Source organism: Rhamphochromis longiceps, linkage group LG6 (genome assembly GCF_057381845.1).
Source record: "Rhamphochromis longiceps isolate RC_006_pf linkage group LG6, R_longiceps_female_GT1.1, whole genome shotgun sequence".
In the NCBI taxonomy this organism is placed as follows: Eukaryota; Metazoa; Chordata; class Actinopteri; order Cichliformes; family Cichlidae; genus Rhamphochromis; species Rhamphochromis longiceps.
The window spans coordinates 4869738-4892738 of NC_140562.1; the positions used below are offsets into that span (position 1 = coordinate 4869738).

General features: G+C 41.1%; 1 protein-coding gene across 1 annotated transcript in view; it reads right to left on the reverse strand.

Moving 5' to 3' along the window:
* tenm3 (teneurin transmembrane protein 3) overlaps positions 1-23001 on the reverse strand; it is a 179457-nt gene that overhangs the window by 84016 nt on the left and 72440 nt on the right. The window contains exons 5-9 of the mRNA XM_085409014.1: positions 22337-22401; positions 10835-10954; positions 8339-8422; positions 7453-7577; positions 2098-2353 (exon numbers count right to left, since the gene is read on the reverse strand). Coding sequence (XP_085265140.1) covers positions 2098-2353; positions 7453-7577; positions 8339-8422; positions 10835-10954; positions 22337-22401 — 650 coding nt within the window. The remainder of the gene's footprint in view (positions 1-2097; positions 2354-7452; positions 7578-8338; positions 8423-10834; positions 10955-22336; positions 22402-23001) is intronic.

The window sequence follows — 23001 nt, forward strand, 5'->3', positions numbered from 1 at the left end:
ACTAACCTTCTCTTTTAATTGTCTAGCTCCAATGAATTGACACATGGGAGTGTGTCAAAAAGGGGGAGTTGAGTCCGAACATCAAACAATGGTTTTATGAACATCTTATGACGTTATTTCTGTGTTTAATAATTTAGCTATGGTAAAACTTAAGCTTATAATGTGTTAGACTTAGAAAGGGTTCACTAATTTTTGATTTCTTTTACACACACATAGATTATGATTAGAATAGGTCCTGAACATAATATTTTAAACCAAATTTGAATCATTAGAACAACAATGGATAACAATATTAGATTATCAAGGCTAGGGAGAGAGGTGTTTTGGTTTTCTGTCTCTTGCAGAGAAAGGAAGAGACACCAGACGGGGACACGGAGATGTGAGGACCCTTCACAGCAGAGACAGATGTAGGGACAGCCGAGACAGCAACTGGGGTCAAGTGTCATGACGTTTGGGCTCCTGGAGAAGATGGATCCCACAAACACAGCAATAACCATGAAGGGGTTGGCGAAAACCAGGAACACCAGACCAACGAGGTTCGAGAGGCTCTTGGCAAAAAGGGGGACACGCCGGTGAACCCAAAATACACAGATCTTTGTTTGAAATCGGGGCAGAATAATCCCCAGAACTGTGCAATGACTAAAGGGTGGTCTAACCCCGGAGGTCGAAGAAAGAAGCTGAGAATCACCCAACTGGAAGACACTGGTAGCTGCAGCAATAAAAATGAAGGTTAAAAGCTCCTTAGACAGAGGTTCTAGTCTAAGTACATTTGAAAGGTATAAGGTGGCATTAAAATGGGAGTGGAAAACTGGAGCACCAAAATAAAGCTGTGGGAGAACTGGGGAGCGATGGGAGTGTCATCTGTAACTGCTGTTATGGTTGTAAATCTAACTTTGCTTGCATCTGAACTGCGTGAACACAGAGGTCATCCCACATATGGTCCACCCGTTAAAGGGGGACAGAGGGCCTCAGGATCAAGAAAACTTGGACCTTGCGACCCTGGAGTGCATGTTGTAAGTGATCTCTTTCAGAGATCAAAAGGGGGAATTATTAGATTATTCTGTTATTATATGTTACCTTATATATGTAATCAAAGTAGTTGAATTAGAATACTGCTGTAGATCACATTATACCCTTTAATATAGAGTGTGTGAGCTGTATGTAGTTTAGTTCTCATTATACTTTTGAGTTAACAGAACATATTCACATATTAGTTCATTAGATAAATGTGCATCACTCTGTATCCTTGATCTGCTGGGAATGTGTTACACTGTTTTCTTGACATGCTTAATTGTTGAATCATGAAGAGAAGGTTGTAAGCAGGAGACTCTGTGTCTAAAGACAGGGGAGATAGATAGACCACATTCCACACCCCCACCTTACAGAAAGCAGAGAAACAACTGCCGAGGTCATAAATTAGGCGCTGTAACAGAGAAAGAATGTGATGTTTGGTCTTTTACGACCAGGTGGGGGCCACTAGAGAGTATAAAAAGCTGTGTAACCCGTCACTATTTTGAGACTTGCTGTGACCCTCTGCAGGCAGCTCTCCCCATCATGATGGTCCTTATGCTCATAACTGTTGAATTGTATGGAAATAAATGATTGTTGATTGAGCATTGATACACCGAGTATTGTCCCTCCTTCAGCCCAAAGATTCAAAGAATTGGGAGAATTCAACAATAACCACAACCAGTTTGGTTAAAAAAGTAAAACTGGATGAAATGTTGTTGTCATTTACATGTAGATTATATCGTGACTGATGTTCCCTCACAGAAAGTTCTGGGCTTGAATCTGTTATTCAACTGTCTGTATTTTCACTTCAAACTCATTTTTCGAGATAACTTATCAGGGAATCGAATGCAGCTTTACTCAACGTTGCTTCGAGTTAAGATCGAGTTGTCTGTCACGTTCCAGATAACCATGAGCTCCAGAACCTGCTTTGATGTTTCTCACTATAATTATTGTTGTTATTATTAACAGTAGTAGTAGATTTGAATTTCTGTAACAACAAGCTGGTAGCACATACGTTGAGCACATGCTTTGAAGAGGTGCACTCACTCTTACAGCAACGTCCCAGGAAGAACAAGCATGTCTCACCTATGATGATGGTATTGTAGGAGACTTGTTCTGTGTTTCGTCCATCATTGTAAAACGCCAGGTGCCAGATTCCAGTGTCCAGGTACTGGATGAACCCAGCCTCATGCACATTCACGGAGCGGATATGTCGGGGGCCTCCCTCAGATTCTTCTTCGAAAGAACCGGCTAGACGTATGTGTGCTGCGTCGGTGTCACTCAGTGCTCGTTTGTCTTTCGAAATAAGTCGACTACCATCCAACAGTTCCACAAAGTCATACTGGAAAACAAAAAAGCACAATAATGCAAACATCTTATTTTCCCCAAGGTTTAGCCTAAAGTTTCAGCTATGACAATCTAACCACTGTGCTCTTTGAGATTTAGAGGTGATGCTCAGCATGTCCAGTTTCTGTCACCCTGCACAGTACCTGGATTCTCCTGAAGGGCCAAGGCCTGGCAAGGACAGCAGTGCAGGTCAGTGTGACAATCGAGTGGTCTTTTTTGGCCTCTTACTGGCTTTGTTAGGCAGTGCAGTGAGAACACATCTTACTAGGGAGCATGGTGACCATAAGGTTTCACATCGCAGAGCTACATTTGGTCAGTCAGCATTTTCCAGCTTGCCGTCTGTGGAGCACACTTCCAACCGAAGTCAAACATCAGACCCTTTACAGTGAAGGTCAAAGTTTAGTTAAAGGCAAATCAGAGCTGTCGTCATTTTAATGAATGATTTTTTGTTGTTGTTGTTTTTTTATTTATTGTCTATTAATTGTAGTTGTATCCATGATGTATTTTAGTTTTATGAAAATTTATGTTCTATTGTAAAATATGTGCATTGTGATTGTGACAAGGGACAATGGTTGAAAATGAGCAATAACTCTAAACTTATGTGCGTTACATCAGTTTTGTCACGGTCCAGGGCAGCGGCCGTGTGGAGAGCGGAAGGAGGACTCAAAACGCAGCACTTATTCAGGTGTGAGGGTGATTTATTGATAATATCCAATATAAAGTGGGGATGGTAAAACAGAACTAAGGATGAACTAACTGGGAGAAACTACACAAAGAAATAGCAAACCTGAGCATGAAGGGAGAACAGCAGGGAGAGCACGCAGGGGATTACACCAGGTATGAAGACAGACGACGCGACGAGGAGCAGAGGAAATCACACACTATAAGTACACAAAGAGACACTGGGAAATCACACACAGGTGGGGGAAACAGCTGGACCTGATTAACCTGACGAGACAGGGGAACACTAACACCAGGGACCAACAGAGGGAGCACAAACCCAGAACCCAGTGTCTAAAATCCCAAACACAAACCATCCCAAAACAGCCATGAATAATAATGAAAGTAATAACAATAAAGAACATAAACATAAAGTCACTGAGTCATGGCCGCAGGACCATGACAAGTTTCATGTTTTGCACTTGGACTATGTTAGACTGCACTGTCCCTTTAAATAAAACACATGCAGAAAGGACAGAGGTCAGCCTCGAACCCTGGCCAGCCGCTCTCAGCCACACAGCCCACTGAGCTAAACCGGCCACGATGCTGTCACATGGTCTTAGGTGAATCTTAAATATATCACCAATTAAACTCTGAGTATTCACATGACATAACAGACGTCTATGAAATTCGCTCTGTGTGTAATGGACCATTTCACAACAACAGTAATAGAGAAAACAATGAGTGAAAGGGGAAAACTCCCTTTTACAGGAAGCAAAGTCATCTAAAGTGCTAACACTGAGCTGTGTGACTGCGTGGATTAGTCCTCTGACAGAACACAGAGATGTCGTCATTAAAGGAATAGTTTAGTGAAGAAGCTTATATTCATTTTGGACTAAGATTTACGAAGCACTTCACTCACTTGCAAAGTTGCCTGTGAAATATTTATAACTTGAATCAGAATCAGAGAGTCGGAGAGCAGCTGCCTTAGGCTGCCACTAGGACGGCGCCGTCGTTCCTGTGTTGATTTGATGCGCTTTTCTGAGCATTTCGGAAATTTGTTGAAAGTAGAAAAGTCAGACGAACTAGGGACGACGACAAACTGTCCTAAATGTTATAGTAGTGAACAGATATCAGCTGCAGCCACTGGTTCAGTGAGGTTTCATTTTCAGGCGTAAAGATAAAAACATCAATATCGTCTCAGTTGGAAACATATCATGTCGTCCTTTGCCTACAAAATCTCATCCCAGGGTCATGACCTACATTACCATGGCAACTATTGCACACATACACCACAATTAAATGAGTCATCTCTGTATGCTGAATGCATAACATAGCTTCTAACCTTTTGACAGATGCCCTTTCATCTATATTTACATTATAAATGAAGGTTCCTCTCAGTCCCTTTCAGACATGACCGAGCATAAACAGAAACAGCCACATGATATGTGCCACCTGTAATTTTCTCATCATTTATTGAAGTATTCTCCAGGCTTCTTGAAGGAGATTCCAAGGTCCGTCTTTGGATCTCGGCTGCCTTTCTTTCTGTTCTCTGTCAGAATGATCGCACTTCAATAATGTTGAGGCTGACACTGTGAGAAGCCAGTCCAATACTGCAAGCTTTCCATTGTGTGTTTTTTCTATCCGAGTATGCTTTTACTGCACTGGCCGTGTGTTTGGGACCATTGTCATCCTCAAACATGAAGCCATTGCCAGTCAAATGGTTCCAATTCTAACCAGATCCCATCGACACCATCAGGCTTCAGCGAACAGTCGATGATCAGCTGAAGGGCCAGATGCAGCTCTCAGGTCCTGTGTCAGGCCTTTACTGGAGTTCAGCCAACATAACAGAACAATCTGGTTATGTACAGACTCTGCATGTTCCATGTCAGGATAATGTTTTAGGTCAACATAAACAGATTATCTTCTCTTCTGAAAATTCACCAATGAGATATACGCCATGATTCAAACCCTAACACCAAGGCTGCCGAACCTGGTCCCCGAGCTCTGAACCTGCTCTGACACTTCCTCTCCGTCGTTCTGCTCCCCTGAGGCCTTCAGTGGTGAGTTAGGTCACTCTCTCTTGAAGGTAATCTGTTGTCTAAATGAGTTCCTTATCCTTTCCCAGATGATTACTTATTAATTAATAATTAGTAATAGTCTTTAGTGGGCTAAAACTTACTTAAGGTCACATCCCATTGAGTCAGCTTCCTTCTCTGACTTTAGATACGTTTGACCAATAGAGGAAAATTCACTGGAAAAATGAGCAAAGAAGCAGCAACTGTGAAAGAGCTTCAGAAAGACCAGAGACGCAGCAATACCGAAAACATTCAGCCAAACTTTGTTTTGTTTTGTTCAAAAAATGTTGCTTTGTTTTTGTTTTTTACAAATGAGTCACGCAGATGCTGGAAAATAATGTCAGGGCACTACACTAACTTGTTGCCACGGTTGCACTGCTATGCCTAACTTTTTTTCTTAGGCGCACCCAAAGTTTTCAACCACATCGCTTAACACAGCAGTTCTACATGTGCACTTTTGGGGGAAATTGCTGTCTATGCAGACAAAATTGATTTGTAAATGATTTACTAACAATCTTGTCAACACAAAGTTCTTTATTTGGAGTGCATTTCTAGAAGAAAGATAAGTTACTGAATGGGTGCTTGTGCTTAAAGTGCGTTGGCACTCTTTGGCAATATTGCAGACAATGTTAAACTCAATCATCACATCGGCTCCTCTGACGGCCTGTTTGGGGGAGGAGCCACTTGGGCAGTGCTATCGCAGCCACTTCTGTCAGGCCTAGGCTGCTCACTACGGCTCACTAGGGCTGGGTATCATCACTGATTTCTACAATCCATTCGACCCCGATTCACAAGGTCCTGATTCGATTCAATTTTGCCTCAGACAGTCAGAAATATTATAATTCTGATCATTTATCAGTACTGATACACATGAGACTTCATCAGAGGTGTGAACATCACAGCAGATGCGTTTGTGTCAAAGTAACTGAGGATAAAAGAGAAAAAAACATGAAGGAGACTTTCCTGGCCTGGCTTTTTATTGCAGATAAACTTAAAACTATTCTGCAATTTTGCATCATTTTAAAACAACGGTAGACTGATGGGTAATAAGTACATGAATGATGCCGAAAACAGAGATCTGAGACGGGAAGTACAGAGAGAGAGAGAGAGAGAGAGAGCTGTGCATGAAGTGCAAAACAGCAGAAGTCAGAGGGAATTCATGACGAGGTTTATGTGAAGCGTAGTTTGGATCTTCTTTTGCTGCTGGTTCAGTGAATTTTGGTTGGAAAGAGACAAAACCTGCAGCATCAGAATCTCGCGCAAAAAAGCCGTAAACACAAAGCGCGGACCGGACGCATCAGAGTCAGCGAGCTGTCGGCTTTCAGCCCCGACGGCGTGTCCGTGTACGGGCCGTCGGGTGAGAAAGCCGCGAAACAGAAAGCTGATTCTGATGCGTGGAGGTCCGCTCTGTGTTTACGTCTTTGTGTGGAGTCCGTTACCTGCTCTCATGATGGTTGTTGAAATAGTTTTGTGAGCTTTAACCTGAGATTCTGGCGTTTCTGGCAAAATAAGTTTATATTTAAAAGTCGATTCAGGATTTAATGAATCGATATCCCTTTTTTCAAGCTACTCACCTCTCTCTCATATCATAGAGGTCCCGCCCATGACTATAATAATAATAATAATAATGGATTGGATTTATATAGCGCTTTTCAAGGCACCCAAAGCGCTTTACAATGCCACTATTCATTCACTCTCACATTCACACACTGGTGCAGGCAGCTACGGTTGTAGCCACAGCTGCCCTGGGGCAGACTGACAGAAGCGAGGCTGCCATATCGCACCATCGGCCCCTCTGGCCAACACCAGTAGGCGGTAGGGTAAAGTGTCTTGCCCAAGGACACAACGACCAGGAAAGAGAGCCTGGGGACCGAACCGGCGACCTTCCGGTTACAGATACGCTTCCCAACCCCCTGAGCCACGGTCGCCCCACGACTATGTCTGATTGGGACACACGACAGGGGCATGATGTGTGTCAGTTGTTGACCACACGGACTTTCAGAGACTTTTTTTTTTTTTTACTGGAACAGCTGGTTGCACTGCTGCTACCAATTTTTTTTTTTTAGTCGCACCATTGAAATATTTGGTCGCACTCTAGAGCCCTGAATGTTATTAACAATGAAAGGATGGACACAGAGGCACAGAGGATATATTAGCAGTCTCTTAAAAGTCAATGCTGACTGCCAAATGGCAAAAACTTGAACCTATGTCATCGCACGACAATGATTAAAGCTAGACATTACTTCATTAGTACTTCAAATGGTGAAAATATCACTTCATGCACTTTTTCCACTCTCCAATATGTTGGTGCAGTAGTTCTAAAGTAGTCCTGGTAACATTTGCATTCCCGTGTTACCTGTGTATGTGAAGGTGGTAGGCCTTTGCGTCCATACACACCAACAAGAGCATCTCTCTGGACGGAAATGTTGAATTTCAGGAACTGTGGTTGGTCGATATACAGCTGGGACCTCCAAAACACACCTTGAATAAAGAAACAGAACAACATTAACGTCAGTGATTTAAATATTAACACTCCCTAACTGACTTTCAGAAATGCCGCCTTCTCAGTGTTAATTGTCTTTATAAAAACAGTGTGATTTGTTATTCATTTCCCATCGACTTCTGTTTCCTGCAACTGCGTGTGGTGTTGTAGCACAACAAGTTACTACTGCGTCTTATTCATAAATATGTGGCAAAGGAATTCATTTCAAGAAAGCCGTTTAACCTTTAAGGCTTATTACTGTGACACACTCGAAAATAATGTCAGAAGTGAAAACCAGTAAACAAAACTAGTGATTTCATTCACAGTGCTACAGATGCAGAGTTCCTCACATGTGGAATATTTATAACTCCATCCTCACAATTTAGATAATGAAAGTCTTTGGACTGTGAAGCCAGAGAACCCACGCAAAGGCCCCGGGCAGGTGGGGGTATTGAACTCAGGACCTTGTTGCTGTGTGTAATCGCCACTGTGCTGCCTTGTTTGCAAGTATAGTTATTATAATATGATTACGTTCCTCTTTGTAGTAGATTTAAGTAACACACTCCACTGAATTGTTAGAATCTCTGCCATCACTGATATAACTGATTAACAGAAACATGGAGGTGAAACACAGAAAGATTCCACTACACGACGTAACAATCCTACAAACTGGTGTGGGGTGTTGGAAATGTTACACTGAGTTTACAGAGTATTAATCACAGCAGATCCCGACACAGGTGCATTTGTGTACACAGCTCACCTGCAGGTATATCTTGTATGGCTCGTCTCCCCACATCCACCTCTCCTGTGTCTATGGTGTTGTTCTCTAGAAAAAGCATCTTACCTGCAGAAGGAAAACACATCAAACTGAATCCATGAGATGCTCTAAAAGCCACCATCATGGCTACGTAGGAAGAACACTGTCCATCATCGACATCGGAGATAATACCAGTGCTTGTTAGAGAGCTAACAGACACTGGAGACAGGTTACATTGGTTGTGGTACTTCACTACAGAAAATTCACTGCAGAAGAAATGATTATGTTTGGTCAGTTGAAAACAGTAAGTAAGTGAACATATAATAACACTCAGAGATTTCTTACAGGTTAATTAAGGTTTTCTTTTGAGTGAGTGCAAAGTCACGAAAGAAAACAAAAGCTGAACCTCAGAAAGTGTCGGCACGCTTACGTGGCTGATCCCTGTGGTTAACAGTTATATATGTAAATGGTAACTGGGCTGGTTCTTTTCTACTCTTGCAGAGCAGGTTGTATAAGCACCTTGGATGCTTTATACAACCTGCCTCATTCACTTTTGCTATGTTTTTCTGTGCTTTCTATCCAACATTCAGCCTACAGGAAACGCAACAAAGAGCAACTTGGGGTTAATATGTTGCTCAAGGATGTTTGGCACACAGACTCGAGCAGCCAGGAGTTGAACCACCACCACTGCTTTGATTAGTAGATGACATGTTCTTCCTCCTGACCTGTACCCCATACCTCACACAGAAACTCCAGTGTATGTCATGCTTTTAAGAGGGTAAAGAATAATCTGCAGGTATAACATCTGGAACAATGAAAGTGGAATTTGTAGAAAAATCTAACCAGTTAAAGTAAAAACCAGTTAACCTGGAACACCTACCACACAAACCATTAAAGAAAAGACTGGGAGGGCCATAACAACAAGGACAAACGTCAATGATGCATGTTTTATAGAATCTACACCTTACTAAACGTTGACAGAATGTATTATACTGCAATGGACGGGATTATGAGTTAACTTGGCTGTTGTGTTATTAATGTTATTGTGTTCAGAACTGCCACACTGTTAAAGCAAAGACGCCCTTAAACCTGCAACAATGTGATTTACTGAATGTCCTTGAATGTGTCAGTCGTGGACTGTGACACTAACACTAACTGATACTGAGAAAAGGTTCCTTCACACAAAGGAATCATGGCACACACACCTGTTTGTGTTTCTTTAGCTGCAGTGTAGTTTGCAGAGAGTAGAGCTAGAGTGTGTTCACCAGCACTGGCTCAGGTGTGTCAGCAGAGTGTGAATATTTACCTGTGCTATGCATTAGCTGATATGACATGCTGCATATAACACAAGTGTTCAACTCAAAGACGCAAACTATTATTTCTTATGTGAGAAAGACTCCCACCCCTGACGTTTCTGTAGTTCTCCTCACTCTTCCTGTGTATAACAGCTAACACACAGGAGTGGAGATCTGCTTTCCAACACTGCCATTTAACTCATTCTTTGCCTAAATCGTTTAAACCTGTTTAACTCTTTCTTTCTTTTCTTTAACATTATCTGTGACTTGTTTTCGACTCATATCCCTGCACATATTTAAACTGTTGTAAGTTTAAAGTTTGGGAGCAAACTTTTTCCAGCAGAAAGGAAACATTTATAGTCTTTCTCTGTTTCCAAACAACGATTTCAGAGCCCTCACAGCTTTCAGTAAACATCCTCCAACAGTCGGTGTGTGCTGCTGTTATCTCGCTCATTTTAAGTTTTATTCAGCACTGCTTTGTGGTGTGAACAGAAGGGATGAGCAGCGAGAAAAAGAAAAGAACGAATTGAGAAAAAAAGGCAAGAAAAGCTGAGAAAATGAAGACATGAAACTAAAAGAGTCTGACAGGCAGACAAAGAGAGAGAATAACCACAGAACAGAAAAGCTGCACATTTAACAAAAGCGTGACTGGCAGGGTGAGGTCAGCAGCCGTGGCTTTTGTCCTACATCTCTGTTACCTGTTACACTCATTTTTCTTTTACAATACTTCTCTGGTTTCTTTGCAATGCTGTTAGTCACTGCCTTCAAAATAAGTTTTCAGACTGCATAACTTAAAAACAAAGCATGTTATTGATGTGAAAATCTGTTTGGTTTGTATCTGGTTGCTTTGAGTTGTACTGTCCATTTCCTGTCTTCTGCCTCGAGTCCAGAGGGACTCAGAGCAGGGTCACTACATCTCCATCTTCAAAAAGCCAGTTAAGGGTGTTGTTCAAGTCCAACTCAGTGTGTGTGTGTGTGTGTGTGTGTGTGTGTGTGTGCCTGCCAAGCATCAAAGTGATATCAAACATCAGACTCTGAAAAGGGCTGGAGAGAAACCCTGACCTCTGAGAGTGAGTGGCAGATTATAATATGTGGTAAACTCTGAAGGCTATCCTGGGCTCCTGCGTCCAGCTCTTTTCCACAGCTTTTATTGTTTTTAATGTCAAAAGAAAGGGAAGGAAAAATTCTTTAAGCAGGGACTCACTGTTGTCTGTAGACACTATAAATGTGTTGGGTGTTGTGTCTCTTCCTCCACCTCCATTTTCAAAGGCTCCGTATCCCTCACTCTCCTGAAGCTGCCAGTTTAGACCAAACAGGTGCATGGCTGCAAAGAGGAGCAGACGAACAGGGGGGCAAAATGTTTAGTGTTCAGCAGTAATCTATTAGACACTCAAATATGCAAGCGAACACCAGTCTAACCATTCGCTCACCTCCACACACACACATAAACAAGCATCAGGTGTGTGTTTGTGTTAAAGCATCAGACAACTTTAGACATCAAGCTCATCTCCTGCTACATCTCAGTTGAGAAATAAGTAGGATAAAAAGTGAAACGAGTATCCACCAGCTACAGAAACATCCACAACCACACAGCTCATCACAGATCTCAGCTCAAACTGTTGTTCACTCCTACAGGACAAGGAGCCTCAGAATTATGTTGAAACAAAATGAGCAAGCGTGTCACATGTTTCAGATCACAAACAAACCTGACTAACACTGAACATGCAGTTTTAAATGAAAATCAGATTTATTAAGTGAAAAACAATGGACCCTGTGTGAAAAAAGAATTGCCCAATAATAAGTTGTGCTGCTGGCAGCGAGAAGAGTAAGTGTTTGCGATATGGATTTCAACATCCCCGCGGAGGAATGTTGTCCATGTCATCTTTCTATAAAATTGGAGGGTTATGAGAACAGCCTGTTTAAGGTCACGCCAGGTCATCCAGATCCTGAAGCAGCAAAGCAACAGCAGCCCATCATACTACGACCACCATATTTGACCTTTTTATGGAATGCTGTTCATTTTGCACCACATGTAACAGGATGCAAACCTTTCAAAATGTTTAAATATTATGCCATAATTCCACAGAATAGTTTCCAAAAAGTCTTGTGGATCATGAACACGTCTGTGTGTTCCTTTAGTCAGCAGAGGTTTGTTCTTTGGAACTCTGCCAGTCTTTATCTCAACCTTGAATCATGAACAATATCTTATCTGAGGCAAGTGAGAGCCACGGTTCTTTGATGTTATTCTGGGTACTTTGATGTTGGTCTGGGTTCTTTGATGTTGGTCTGGGTTCTTTGATGTTGGTCTGGGTTCTTTGAGGTTGTTCTGGGTTCTTTGATGTTGGTCTGGGTTCTTTGATGTTGGTCTGGGTTCTTTGATGTTGTTCTGGGTTCTTTGAGGTTGTTCTGGGTTCTTTGATGTTGTTCTGGGTTCTTTGATGTTATTCTGGGTTCTTTGAGGTTGTTCTGGGTTCTTTGATGTTATTCTGGGTTCTTTGAGGTTGTTCTGGGTTCTTTGATGTTGTTCTGGGTACTTTGATGTTGTTCTGGGTTCTTTGATGTTGGTCTGGGTTCTTTGATGTTATTCTGGGTTCTTTGAGGTTGTTCTGGGTTCTTTGATGTTATTCTGGGTTCTTTGAGGTTGTTCTGGGTTCTTTGATGTTGTTCTGGGTTCTTTGATGTTGTTCTGGGTTCTTTGATGTTATTCTGGGTTCTTTGAGGTTGTTCTGGGTTCTTTGATGTTATTCTGGGTTCTTTGAGGTTGTTCTGGGTTCTTTGATGTTGTTCTGGGTACTTTGATGTTGTTCTGGGTTCTTTGATGTTGTTCTGGGTTCTTTGATGTTGGTCTGGGTTCTTTGAGGTTGTTCTGGGTACTTTGATGTTGGTCTGGGTTCTTTGATGTTGTTCTGGGTACTTTGATGTTGTTCTGGGTTCTTTGATGTTGGTCTGGGTTCTTTGATGTTGTTCTGGGTTCTTTGAGGTTGTTCTGGGTACTTTGATGTTGGTCTGGGTTCTTTGATGTTGTTCTGGGTACTTTGATGTTGGTCTGGGTTCTTTGATGTTGGTCTGGGTTCTTTGATGTTGTTCTGGGTACTTTGATGTTGGTCTGGGTTCTTTGATGTTGTTCTGGGTACTTTGATGTTGGTCTGGGTACTTTGATGTTGGTCTGGGTTCTTTGATGTTGTTCTGGGTTCTTTGATGTTGGTCTCGGTACTTTGAAGTTGTTCTGGGTTCTTTGATGTTGGTCTGGGTACTTTGATGTTGTTCTGGGTTCTTTGATGTTGGTCTGGGTTCTTTGATGTTGTTCTGGGTTCTTTGATGTTATTCTGGGTTCTTTGAGGTTGTTCTGGGTTCTTTGATGTTGTTCTGGGTTCTTTGAGGTTGGTCTGGGTTCTTTGAGGTTGGTCTGGGTACTTTGATGTTGGTCTGGGTTCTTTGATGTTGGTCTGGGTTCTTTGAGGTTGTTCTGGGTACTTTGATGTTGTTCTGGGTTCTTTGATGTTATTCTGGGTACTTTGATGTTGTTCTGGGTACTTTGATGTTATTCTGGGTTCTTTGAGGTTGTTCTGGGTACTTTGATGTTGTTCTGGTACTTTGATGTTGGTCTGGGTTCTTTGATGTTGTTCTGGGTTCTTTGATGTTGGTCTCGGTACTTTGAAGTTGTTCTGGGTTCTTTGATGTTGGTCTGGGTTCTTTGATGTTGTTCTGGTACTTTGATGTTGGTCTGGGTTCTTTGATGTTGTTCTGGGTTCTTTGATGTTGGTCTCGGTACTTTGAAGTTGGTCTGGGTTCTTTGATGTTGGTCTGGGTTCTTTGATGTTGTTCTGGTACTTTGATGTTGGTCTGGGTTCTTTGATGTTGGTCTGGGTTCTTTGATGTTGTTCTGGTACTTTGATGTTGGTCTGGGTTCTTTGATGTTGTTCTGGGTTCTCTGATGTTGGTCTGGGTTCTTTGATGTTGGTCTGGGTACTTTGATGTTGTTCTGGTACTTTGATGTTGGTCTGGGTTCTTTGATGTTGGTCTGGGTACTTTGATGTTGTTCTGGTACTTTGATGTTGTTCTGGGTTCTTTGATGTTGGTCTCGGTACTTTGAAGTTGTTCTGGGTTCTTTGATGTTGGTCTGGGTACTTTGATGTTGTTCTGGTACTTTGATGTTGGTCTGGGTTCTTTGATGTTGGTCTGGGTACTTTGATGTTGTTCTGGTACTTTGAAGTTGTTCTGGGTTCTTTGATGTTGTTCTGGGTTCTTTGATGTTGGTCTCGGTACTTTGAAGTTGTTCTGGGTTCTTTGATGTTGGTCTGGGTTCTTTGATGTTGTTCTGGGTTCTTTGATGTTGGTCTCGGTACTTTGAAGTTGTTCTGGGTACTTTGATGTTGTTCTGGTACTTTGATGTTGGTCTGGGTTCTTTGATGTTGTTCTGGGTTCTTTGATGTTGGTCTCGGTACTTTGAAGTTGTTCTGGGTTCTTTGATGTTGGTCTGGGTTCTTTGATGTTGTTCTGGTACTTTGATGTTGGTCTGGGTTCTTTGATGTTGTTCTGGGTTCTCTGATGTTGGTCTGGGTTCTTTGATGTTGGTCTGGGTACTTTGATGTTGTTCTGGTACTTTGATGTTGGTCTGGGTTCTTTGATGTTGGTCTGGGTACTTTGATGTTGTTCTGGTACTTTGATGTTGTTCTGGGTTCTTTGATGTTGGTCTCGGTACTTTGATGTTGTTCTGGTACTTTGATGTTGGTCTGGGTTCTTTGATGTTGGTCTGGGTACTTTGATGTTGTTCTGGTACTTTGAAGTTGTTCTGGGTTCTTTGATGTTGTTCTGGGTTCTTTGATGTTGGTCTCGGTACTTTGAAGTTGTTCTGGGTTCTTTGATGTTGGTCTGGGTTCTTTGATGTTGTTCTGGGTTCTTTGATGTTGGTCTCGGTACTTTGAAGTTGTTCTGGGTACTTTGATGTTGTTCTGGTACTTTGATGTTGGTCTGGGTTCTTTGATGTTGGTCTGGGTACTTTGATGTTGTTCTGGTACTTTGATGTTGGTCTGGGTTCTTTGATGTTGGTCTGGGTACTTTGATGTTGTTCTGGTACTTTGAAGTTGTTCTGGGTTCTTTGATGTTGTTCTGGGTTCTTTGATGTTGGTCTCGGTACTTTGAAGTTGTTCTGGGTTCTTTGATGTTGGTCTGGGTTCTTTGATGTTGTTCTGGGTTCTTTGATGTTGGTCTCGGTACTTTGAAGTTGTTCTGGGTACTTTGATGTTGTTCTGGTACTTTGAAGTTGTTCTGGGTTCTTTGATGTTGTTCTGGGTTCTTTGATGTTGGTCTCGGTACTTTGAAGTTGTTCTGGGTTCTTTGATGTTGGTCTGGGTTCTTTGATGTTGGTCTGGGTTCTTTGATGTTGTTCTGGTACTTTGATGTTGTTCTGGGTTCTTTGAGGACGGGGACAAACACTTTTTCTTAGCCCTGTATTTTCATCTTTTATTTCATTGTTCCAGTTTCTGTTTGTTTCAGAGGGTTTAGTCCTCCTGCGTCTTTCCCCCTCTGTTATATAATTTTATGCCTTTCCCTGTTAATGGTTATTTAGCTCCTGTTTTATTTTGGTAGTTTATTTACCCCCAGTGCCTTGCATTTATTAGCTGAAGCTATTTTTTCTCCCCTTATGAAACATTTTGTTATTTGGATTTTGTGTTTTCTTCCTCATTTTTAAAATACAGATAGTTTTTTGTTTTATTCCATCTGTCTCAGGGTTCCTTTACCTGTAACCGTTGTCTTGTTGGCCATCTCATTGTGTTGGACTTGCCAAACAATTCAAAACATCCTAGTACACAGGCAACAGTTTTTCAATTCAACAAAAGTCTGTAAAGATGACTTCTAGATTTAATTATAGACATAAAAAAGTTGTAAATTTGTTATGTATCTGAGGAAATCTGTAGTGCGGGATTAATTTGATCCAGATCAAAATACTTTTTCTATCATCAAGCCCATAGATAATCAGATGTCTGTCTGAAAGGAAACCCACACTCAGCCAGGCACATAAACTGTTTTTACAGTATCGCAGTTATCTTTTCATCTCCAATAAGTATGATGCACATGAACATGGAGTGCTATTTATAAAACACTTCACATTTTTGATTGACAGCTTTATTTTGAACAAATATAAATAAAATGAAAAACAAAATACATTTAAAAATAAAAAAGAAAGCAGAAGTTATAAAACACACAAACAAACATTAAGTTCCCATCAATAACTCTATCTACATGCTCCAAATGGAGAACGACGAATTCATCTACTCTTTTTAATACTAGTTAATAATTTACCAATTAGTGTTCATAATCTAGACACACATAAAACACTATCACACTTGTGATACCTTGTAAAAACAGTCTTTTCCTGTGTTTTCTAAGCACTTTGACATCCACAGCTTATCTTGATGTTTGTGTTTTCTCCTAAATAGCTTGATTGGATAATTTGTTATGACACAAAAATGTAAATACAACAATGTTATAACAATTGTATCATTAGCATCTTTTTCATTATTTATTTCACTTCTAGTCTCATTGCACATTCAGAGCAGTTGTTTTTACAAGCCACATTTATTCAAACTTAAACAGCACTTTGTGTCTGTCAAGCTCACCAACAAACAACAACTTTGAGCTTCAGTATGTCCAAGGACACTTTAACTCTCACACAGGACCAGGTAAAGACTAAACCACTAACTGGCAGATTGTTCTACCTTCTGAGCTACAGCCACCACATCACTGCTTCAGACTACATATCACATTTAACACTTCATATATTTAGTGAGTTAGAGGATCAATAGGGGGTCCATGTCCCTCTTTCGGACACTCCCATAGGGCTTAAATCTGGGACTCGCAGCCAATTGCTCTTAGAACTGAAGAACCTTCTGGGATGGAACGCCTTCAAGAAAACTTACAGAAGTTCAGACGATTTTCTTTCCAAGCTCCTTAGGCTGAACAACACCTTCATCACAAAATACAGGTAGCTGCTTTAAAAACAGAAAGGTTAACAACTAATATAATCTGTTGATATATCCTGTGTGACAATCTTAAGCCAATTTTTTTTTCCAGAGCTATTTTTTTCTAGGATCAACATTATTGTGACACATGACATTGTTCTAATAGCAAAGCTCCACCTCTATAATGTCTCTACTGTCTGGAACTTAAAAGAATTCGTGAATATCTGATTTCTGCACTCTCACTGTAATACATATTACAGTGAGTTGTGTCAAGGACCAATTACTGATTTAACATGGCAACATTTATTGAGAGAAACCCCTGCTGTGGATCCTCCTACGACGCTCAACACACACTAATGCAGTTATTCTGCACACACATAGACAACCATCTGCCTCATTAAATTAGAGCCCTGCTGTGCTAGCCTGTTACCCACAACCCCTCATAGTGAGCCATGAGCAAAGGGTCATGGGAGAGTGCTGGCTAATCAACAGCAGCCTGAATGTGCATGTGTCGGCGTCTGTGTGAGTCATAAGGTAAGAGGATAATGGCGAGGGCAACGATCATGCGAGAGCGAAAAACCAGTAGAACAATCTTGTGGATTTAAAGGTAGATTCAATCTAAAAACTATACATTCATCCATCACATGGTGTCAGCAGCTTTCTGCTACCAAATATTTCATATTATTTAGATATTTTATATTACCTTTGTGGAACTGACAACATAATGAGAAGAGTGCAATAGAAACTTCATTGTGGAAAAGTCTGCAGCATGAAGAAGACTGACTACCCCAAAGCAGACCAGGGCTTCACTCTGAGCCCAGTTCAGCCCACCCACAGTGGATGCACAGTTGTGCCAAAAACATTTTGCTTTTCCAAGATTTTATGAATCTAGAGGCTCCTCTTTTTCTTTTATCTGTTTATTGATTGATTTCTATCAGTGTTATTCCAGTCACTACATTATATGTATAATATAATGTCATATAATAAGACAATGTAATAATATATTGGCTTCCCTTCATTGGCTCCCTGTTAAATCCAGAATTCAAAATCCTGCTCCTCACATACAAGGTCTTAAATAATCAGGCCCCATCTTATCTTAATGACCTTGTAGTACCATATCACCCTATTAGAGCACTTCGCTCTCGCTCTGCAGGCCTACTTGTTGTTCCTAGAGTATTTAAAAGTAGAATGGGAGGGAGAGCCTTCAGTTTTCAGGCCCCTCTTCTGTGGAACCAGCTTCCAGTTTGGATTCAGGAGACAGACACTATCTCTACTTTCAAGATTAGGCTTCAAACTTTCCTTTTTGCTAAAGCATATAGTTAGGGCTGGACCAGGTGACCCTGAATCCTCCCTTAGTTGTGCTGCAATAGACGTAGGCTGCCGGGGATTCCCATGATGCACTGGGTGTTTCTTCTTCACTCACTATGTGTTAACAGACCTCTCTGCATTGAATCATATCTGTTATTAACCTCTGTCTCTCTTCCACAGCATGTCTTTAGCCTGTCTTCCTTCTCTCACCCCAACCAATCACAGCAGATGGCCCCGCCCCTCCCTGAGCCTGGTTCTGCCGGAGGTTTCTTCCTGTTAAAAGGGAGTTTTTCCTTCCCACTGTTGCCAAAGTGCTTGCTCATAGGGGGTCATATGATTGTTGGGTTTTCTTCTGCATGTATTATTGTAGGGTCTACCTGACAATATAAAGCATCTTGAGGTGACTGTTGTTGTGATTTGGCGCTATATGAATATAATTGAATTGAAAATTGACAATGGCTAAACTGACAGGAAGAATAGAAAAAGGGAAGTTAGGAGAAAATATAATAAAAGGATAGCACACAAATAGAAATGCACAATGTAATGTACCAATGCTGCATCTCTAATAAAAACCAAACAGAAGGAAAAAGAACATATAGCACCTGGGACGCAGAAATATGAAAATGCACAGAAATATAAATCACCAATCTTCTTGTTGTGTGTGTGTGTGTGTGTGTGTGTGTGTGTGTGTGTGTGTGTGTGTGTGTGTGTGTGTGTGTGTGTGTGTGTGTGTGACTTCACTGTGAGGGCTAACTGTTTTTAAGCCAGAAGAAACCCACAGAGAAGTCTTATGGAGAGCTACAGGGTGACCCCTGCAGGCTGAGCTATAGAAGCCTGTTTTGCCCCTTGTACTACCTACAGATACTCACGCTGAAAATCAAAATTATGCAACTTGGCAGCCGAAAACTGCACTGTAACACAAAATAGTACTCAGTGATTTGTGTGGCCCCCATGTGCAGCATAAGGGCTCCGAATGAGATGACAGATGACATCCTGGGTGTGGGGAGGGTTCTCCTCTCAGGGGATCTGGACCTGGGCATCAATGAGCTGCCTGCATGCTCTCGCCACATGAAATAGTCATTCACCAGGAAGAACCTAGGACCGACTCTACCAGCATAGGGTCTGACAATGGATCCAAGGAGTACAGCCGGTACCTGATGGAAGTCAGGGTGCCATTAAGTAGCCTGCAGAGGTCTGTGCATCTGTGGCCCTTCATGGTTGTGCCTCCCCAGAACATCATGCTGAATGAAGTTACAGGCAGCAGAACGTTCTCCATACCATTGCACATTTGCAACATGTGCTCAGGGTGTACCTGCAAAAGGCACAGGGTGCCCATGGTGGGCCTGCCAATTCCTTTATTCTATGGCAAATGCCAGTAAGCCTCCATTGTGCCAGACAGTGTTCACAGAGCCCACTAGAGGACGCTGAACCCTCAGGCTTTCCTCAGGAGCTTTGGTTTTGGTTGGAGACATTCACACCAGTTGGAGGTTATTTTGTAGGGCTCTGTTCCTCGTTGCACAAAGGAGCAGATACTTCTGCTACAGGACTGCACCTGTGCAGTTACCTGTCCAGCTATCCTAGAGTTACTGCCTGTCTCCTGAAATCTCCTCCATGCCCTTGAGACTGTGCTGGTAGCAAAATGTCAATATTGATGTGCTTTCCTGGAGGTTTTGGACTACCTGCACATCATTTCTAGAGTCCAGGTTTAGGGGGTGACTATAGCTCAAGAGGTAGGTCGTCTATTAATTGGAAGGTTGATGTTTTTATCTCTGAATGCTCCAGTCTGCATGCCAAATATCCTTGGGCAAGATACTAACTCCATGTTGCTCTCCATTGCATCCACTGCAGTGTGAATGCATGTGAATGTTAAATAGAAAGAAAGTGCTTGTATGAAAGGGCGAATGAGGCATGAAGCGCTTTAAGTGGTCAGGTAAAGTAGAAAAACACTATACAAGAATTAGTCCATCAGTCCAAGTATCGCCTTACGCTACCAAAGTGACCGTAGGCAAATGCAAAACTAGTAAAAAAAAAAAAAGCAATCTCGAGGAGGCAAAAAGTGTCAGTGGACCACCTGTAAAACTTGTTTTGGGGGTTGGTCTCGTTGCGGTGACTGCTCCTGTAGTTACGTTTCAGGTTTTTCCTTTATAGTTTCTTCATAGTTGTGACTAATATATCTAATACTTGTATTGATAAACTATGTATTGATAGACTGTGTACCGGGCAGCATCAGTGCAGAGACGCCAGCAGGAACAACAAACTGATTCACAAAGTTGGAACCATCAGAGTCAGTGAGTCCCAGGAGGTCACTGAACAAGCTCCAAACTGCTCTCCATCATGGACAGCTGATGAGACGCACCGCTCCACACTACCGAGGCTACAGAGCTCCTTCAGACCGGTTCAACCTGCTTCAGGTGATCATTCCTGTCTCTATAAAACTGAATAATAACTTCACTCTGTGGCAGATACAAGATGAATGTGACAAATATGATTCCACCCACCTGTTTTTTTAAATTTATAGTGCACGTGTTATTTATTAACACAAAGTCTAACACTCTTACACAATGTCAGTTTTACTTTGACAGTTTTCTAACTTAAAATTGACTTTGTTCTTTCACTGGTGTGTATATATGTTGTTTACTGTAGGCTCCATCCATCCATGCGTTGTCTCATCTGTTTCTGAGTTTCTTCATGTTACAGGAGGATATGTTTGTATTTGAGGTCTTTAAGCCTTCTTCACTTTGTCAGCAGCTCTGGCAGTAATCAGACCAGGGTGAGTGAAGCTAAGCTTTTCCCAGAAATCACAGTTAATTCATTATTAACAAGGAGGGTCGGGAGGGTCCCTTCAATTCAAATATTATAGGCAGATTACATCTTTTGTATGTACTTAGGTTATCTTTATATAATTTTAACATTTGTTTCATGACTTGAAATATTTAAGTGTCATGAATATGCAAAGAATTCCAAAGTCAGGCCTCTGGGAAAATACTTTTTCACAGCACTGTGTCTTCCCTGGCTTCACACTCACTTTTTGTCGATTCCTTAGTTCAGACAGGAAGTTTATTTTCCCACCTTATGACATTTATTTCTTAAAAAGCGTTCTTCTTTCCGCCTTGTATCTCAGATCACAGCGCGGTCCTGCCTACCACCCACTCCTGCTCAGCTATGCAGGACTGTGGTTACTGTTACTGCAACTTTTCTGAAATGGCTCTAACGTGGGCCTCGCCTAATGTGACTTGCATTTAGCAAATAAACTCAACGTAATCAAACTGTTACTCAGTATGACGTTAGCTTGTAGTATCAGGGCCACACGAATAAAAACACAGATATCACCGAGCATTCTGAGAATAAAGTTGAAAGTACCAGATTAAAGTCGTAATTCTATTTCCAGAAAAAAGTCAAAATGTGGACATTACAGTCGCTCCCCCCTCCCTCCCCCGACCCCCTCCCCACCCACCAACACCACACCGCCCACAAAGCCAGTGGCGAGGGATCTACATGTCCAAGGACCGTCTGAGCTTCAGCTGTAATTGTTTTAGTTCTATTGTGGGAATCAATGACCTTTGGAAAAAGAAAAACTCCCCTCTGACTCTGTTTTTTCTCTTCTTCCTTCTTGCACACAATCTAACAAGGAGTAAATTGCTTTGACAGTTTGAAAGTGTTGCAGGGGAGAAAGAAAAGCACTGAAGGGCTTTTTATGACCACAGCTGGAAAAGTGACGCATACATACATATATAAATATATATATATATAAATATATATATATATATATATACATATATAAATATATATATATATAAATATATATATATATATATATATATATATATATATTTATATATATATATATTTATATATGTATATATATATATATATATACATATATAAATATATATATATATAAATATATATATATATATATATATATATATATATATATATATATATATATATATATATATATATATATATATATATATATTTTTTTTTTTTTTTAAAGATGAAAATTCAGACATAATATATGAATACTTACAGATAATGCATTTCCTAACTGTAATGTTGTCAGGGGACGATCTTAACGAGTCATTCTTTTGTACTGTTATGCAGGTGTTGTCTCTTGGTATTATGTCTCTGCCGAGTGTGGGTTTAATAACTTAACTATCTGGTTATCTGATGGGCTCATCCCACAGAGAGAAAACCCCCACATGCAGCAACAATAGCACAAGGATGGCTTATATCAAGACGCTGAACAGACGGCAGGAATTCACAGTAACAGTGGACACAAATACAAGATTTCATTTGTCATTCAGTGGCATTATAGGTGTGTGTGTGTGTGTGTGTGTGTGTGTGTGTGTGTGTGTGTGTGTGTGTGTGTGTGTGTGTGTGTGTGTGTGTGTGTGTGTGTGTGTGTGTGTGTGTGTGTGTGTGTGTTAGCTTACCGATGCAGTAACAGAGCATGACAGACAGCAGTACAGACAGACCTACTGCACTGAGGGCTGTACACCTGAGAAAAAAGGAAACAAAGGAAACAAAGGTTGTAACACGTGTCACAGTTTTCTGGAGTAATTTTGGAAGCACTCATTTATTTTAATTACCAATCCCACCATCTTATTGGGGATTGTATTTATTTTTGCAAACAAACGTTAGCTCCAGCTTGAAGCCTTGTGTGACCACTCCCAAAATACCTCATGCTACTTCCTAACATTGGTCATTTTATCTGCATCATTGGACACTGCCGATAAAATATATCTGCATCTCTGTGTCTGTGGAAGATAACATCTGATCAGAGTTTCGCCCTGCACCGAGTGTTTCTGGTTTGTGTGGAACTTGCAAAAGGAGAGTTAAAGGATATAAAATAGTTACCAAGGCATTACAATAAGCCACAAATCTGTGGTAGGCAAACAAATAGCAGAGTCAGCTGTTCTCTAGATTCTACTTTAAAGTCTCAACACATGAAAGCATTCATGAATGCTCTGCTCAGCATATCTTGTCTACTTCTACTTAAATAAACATCTACTCTACTGAAGCAAAGCATAAAAAGATAAATTTGATGCTTATCAAGTACAAAAAAATATCTATGAACTCTCTTTCTGTGAATAAAATG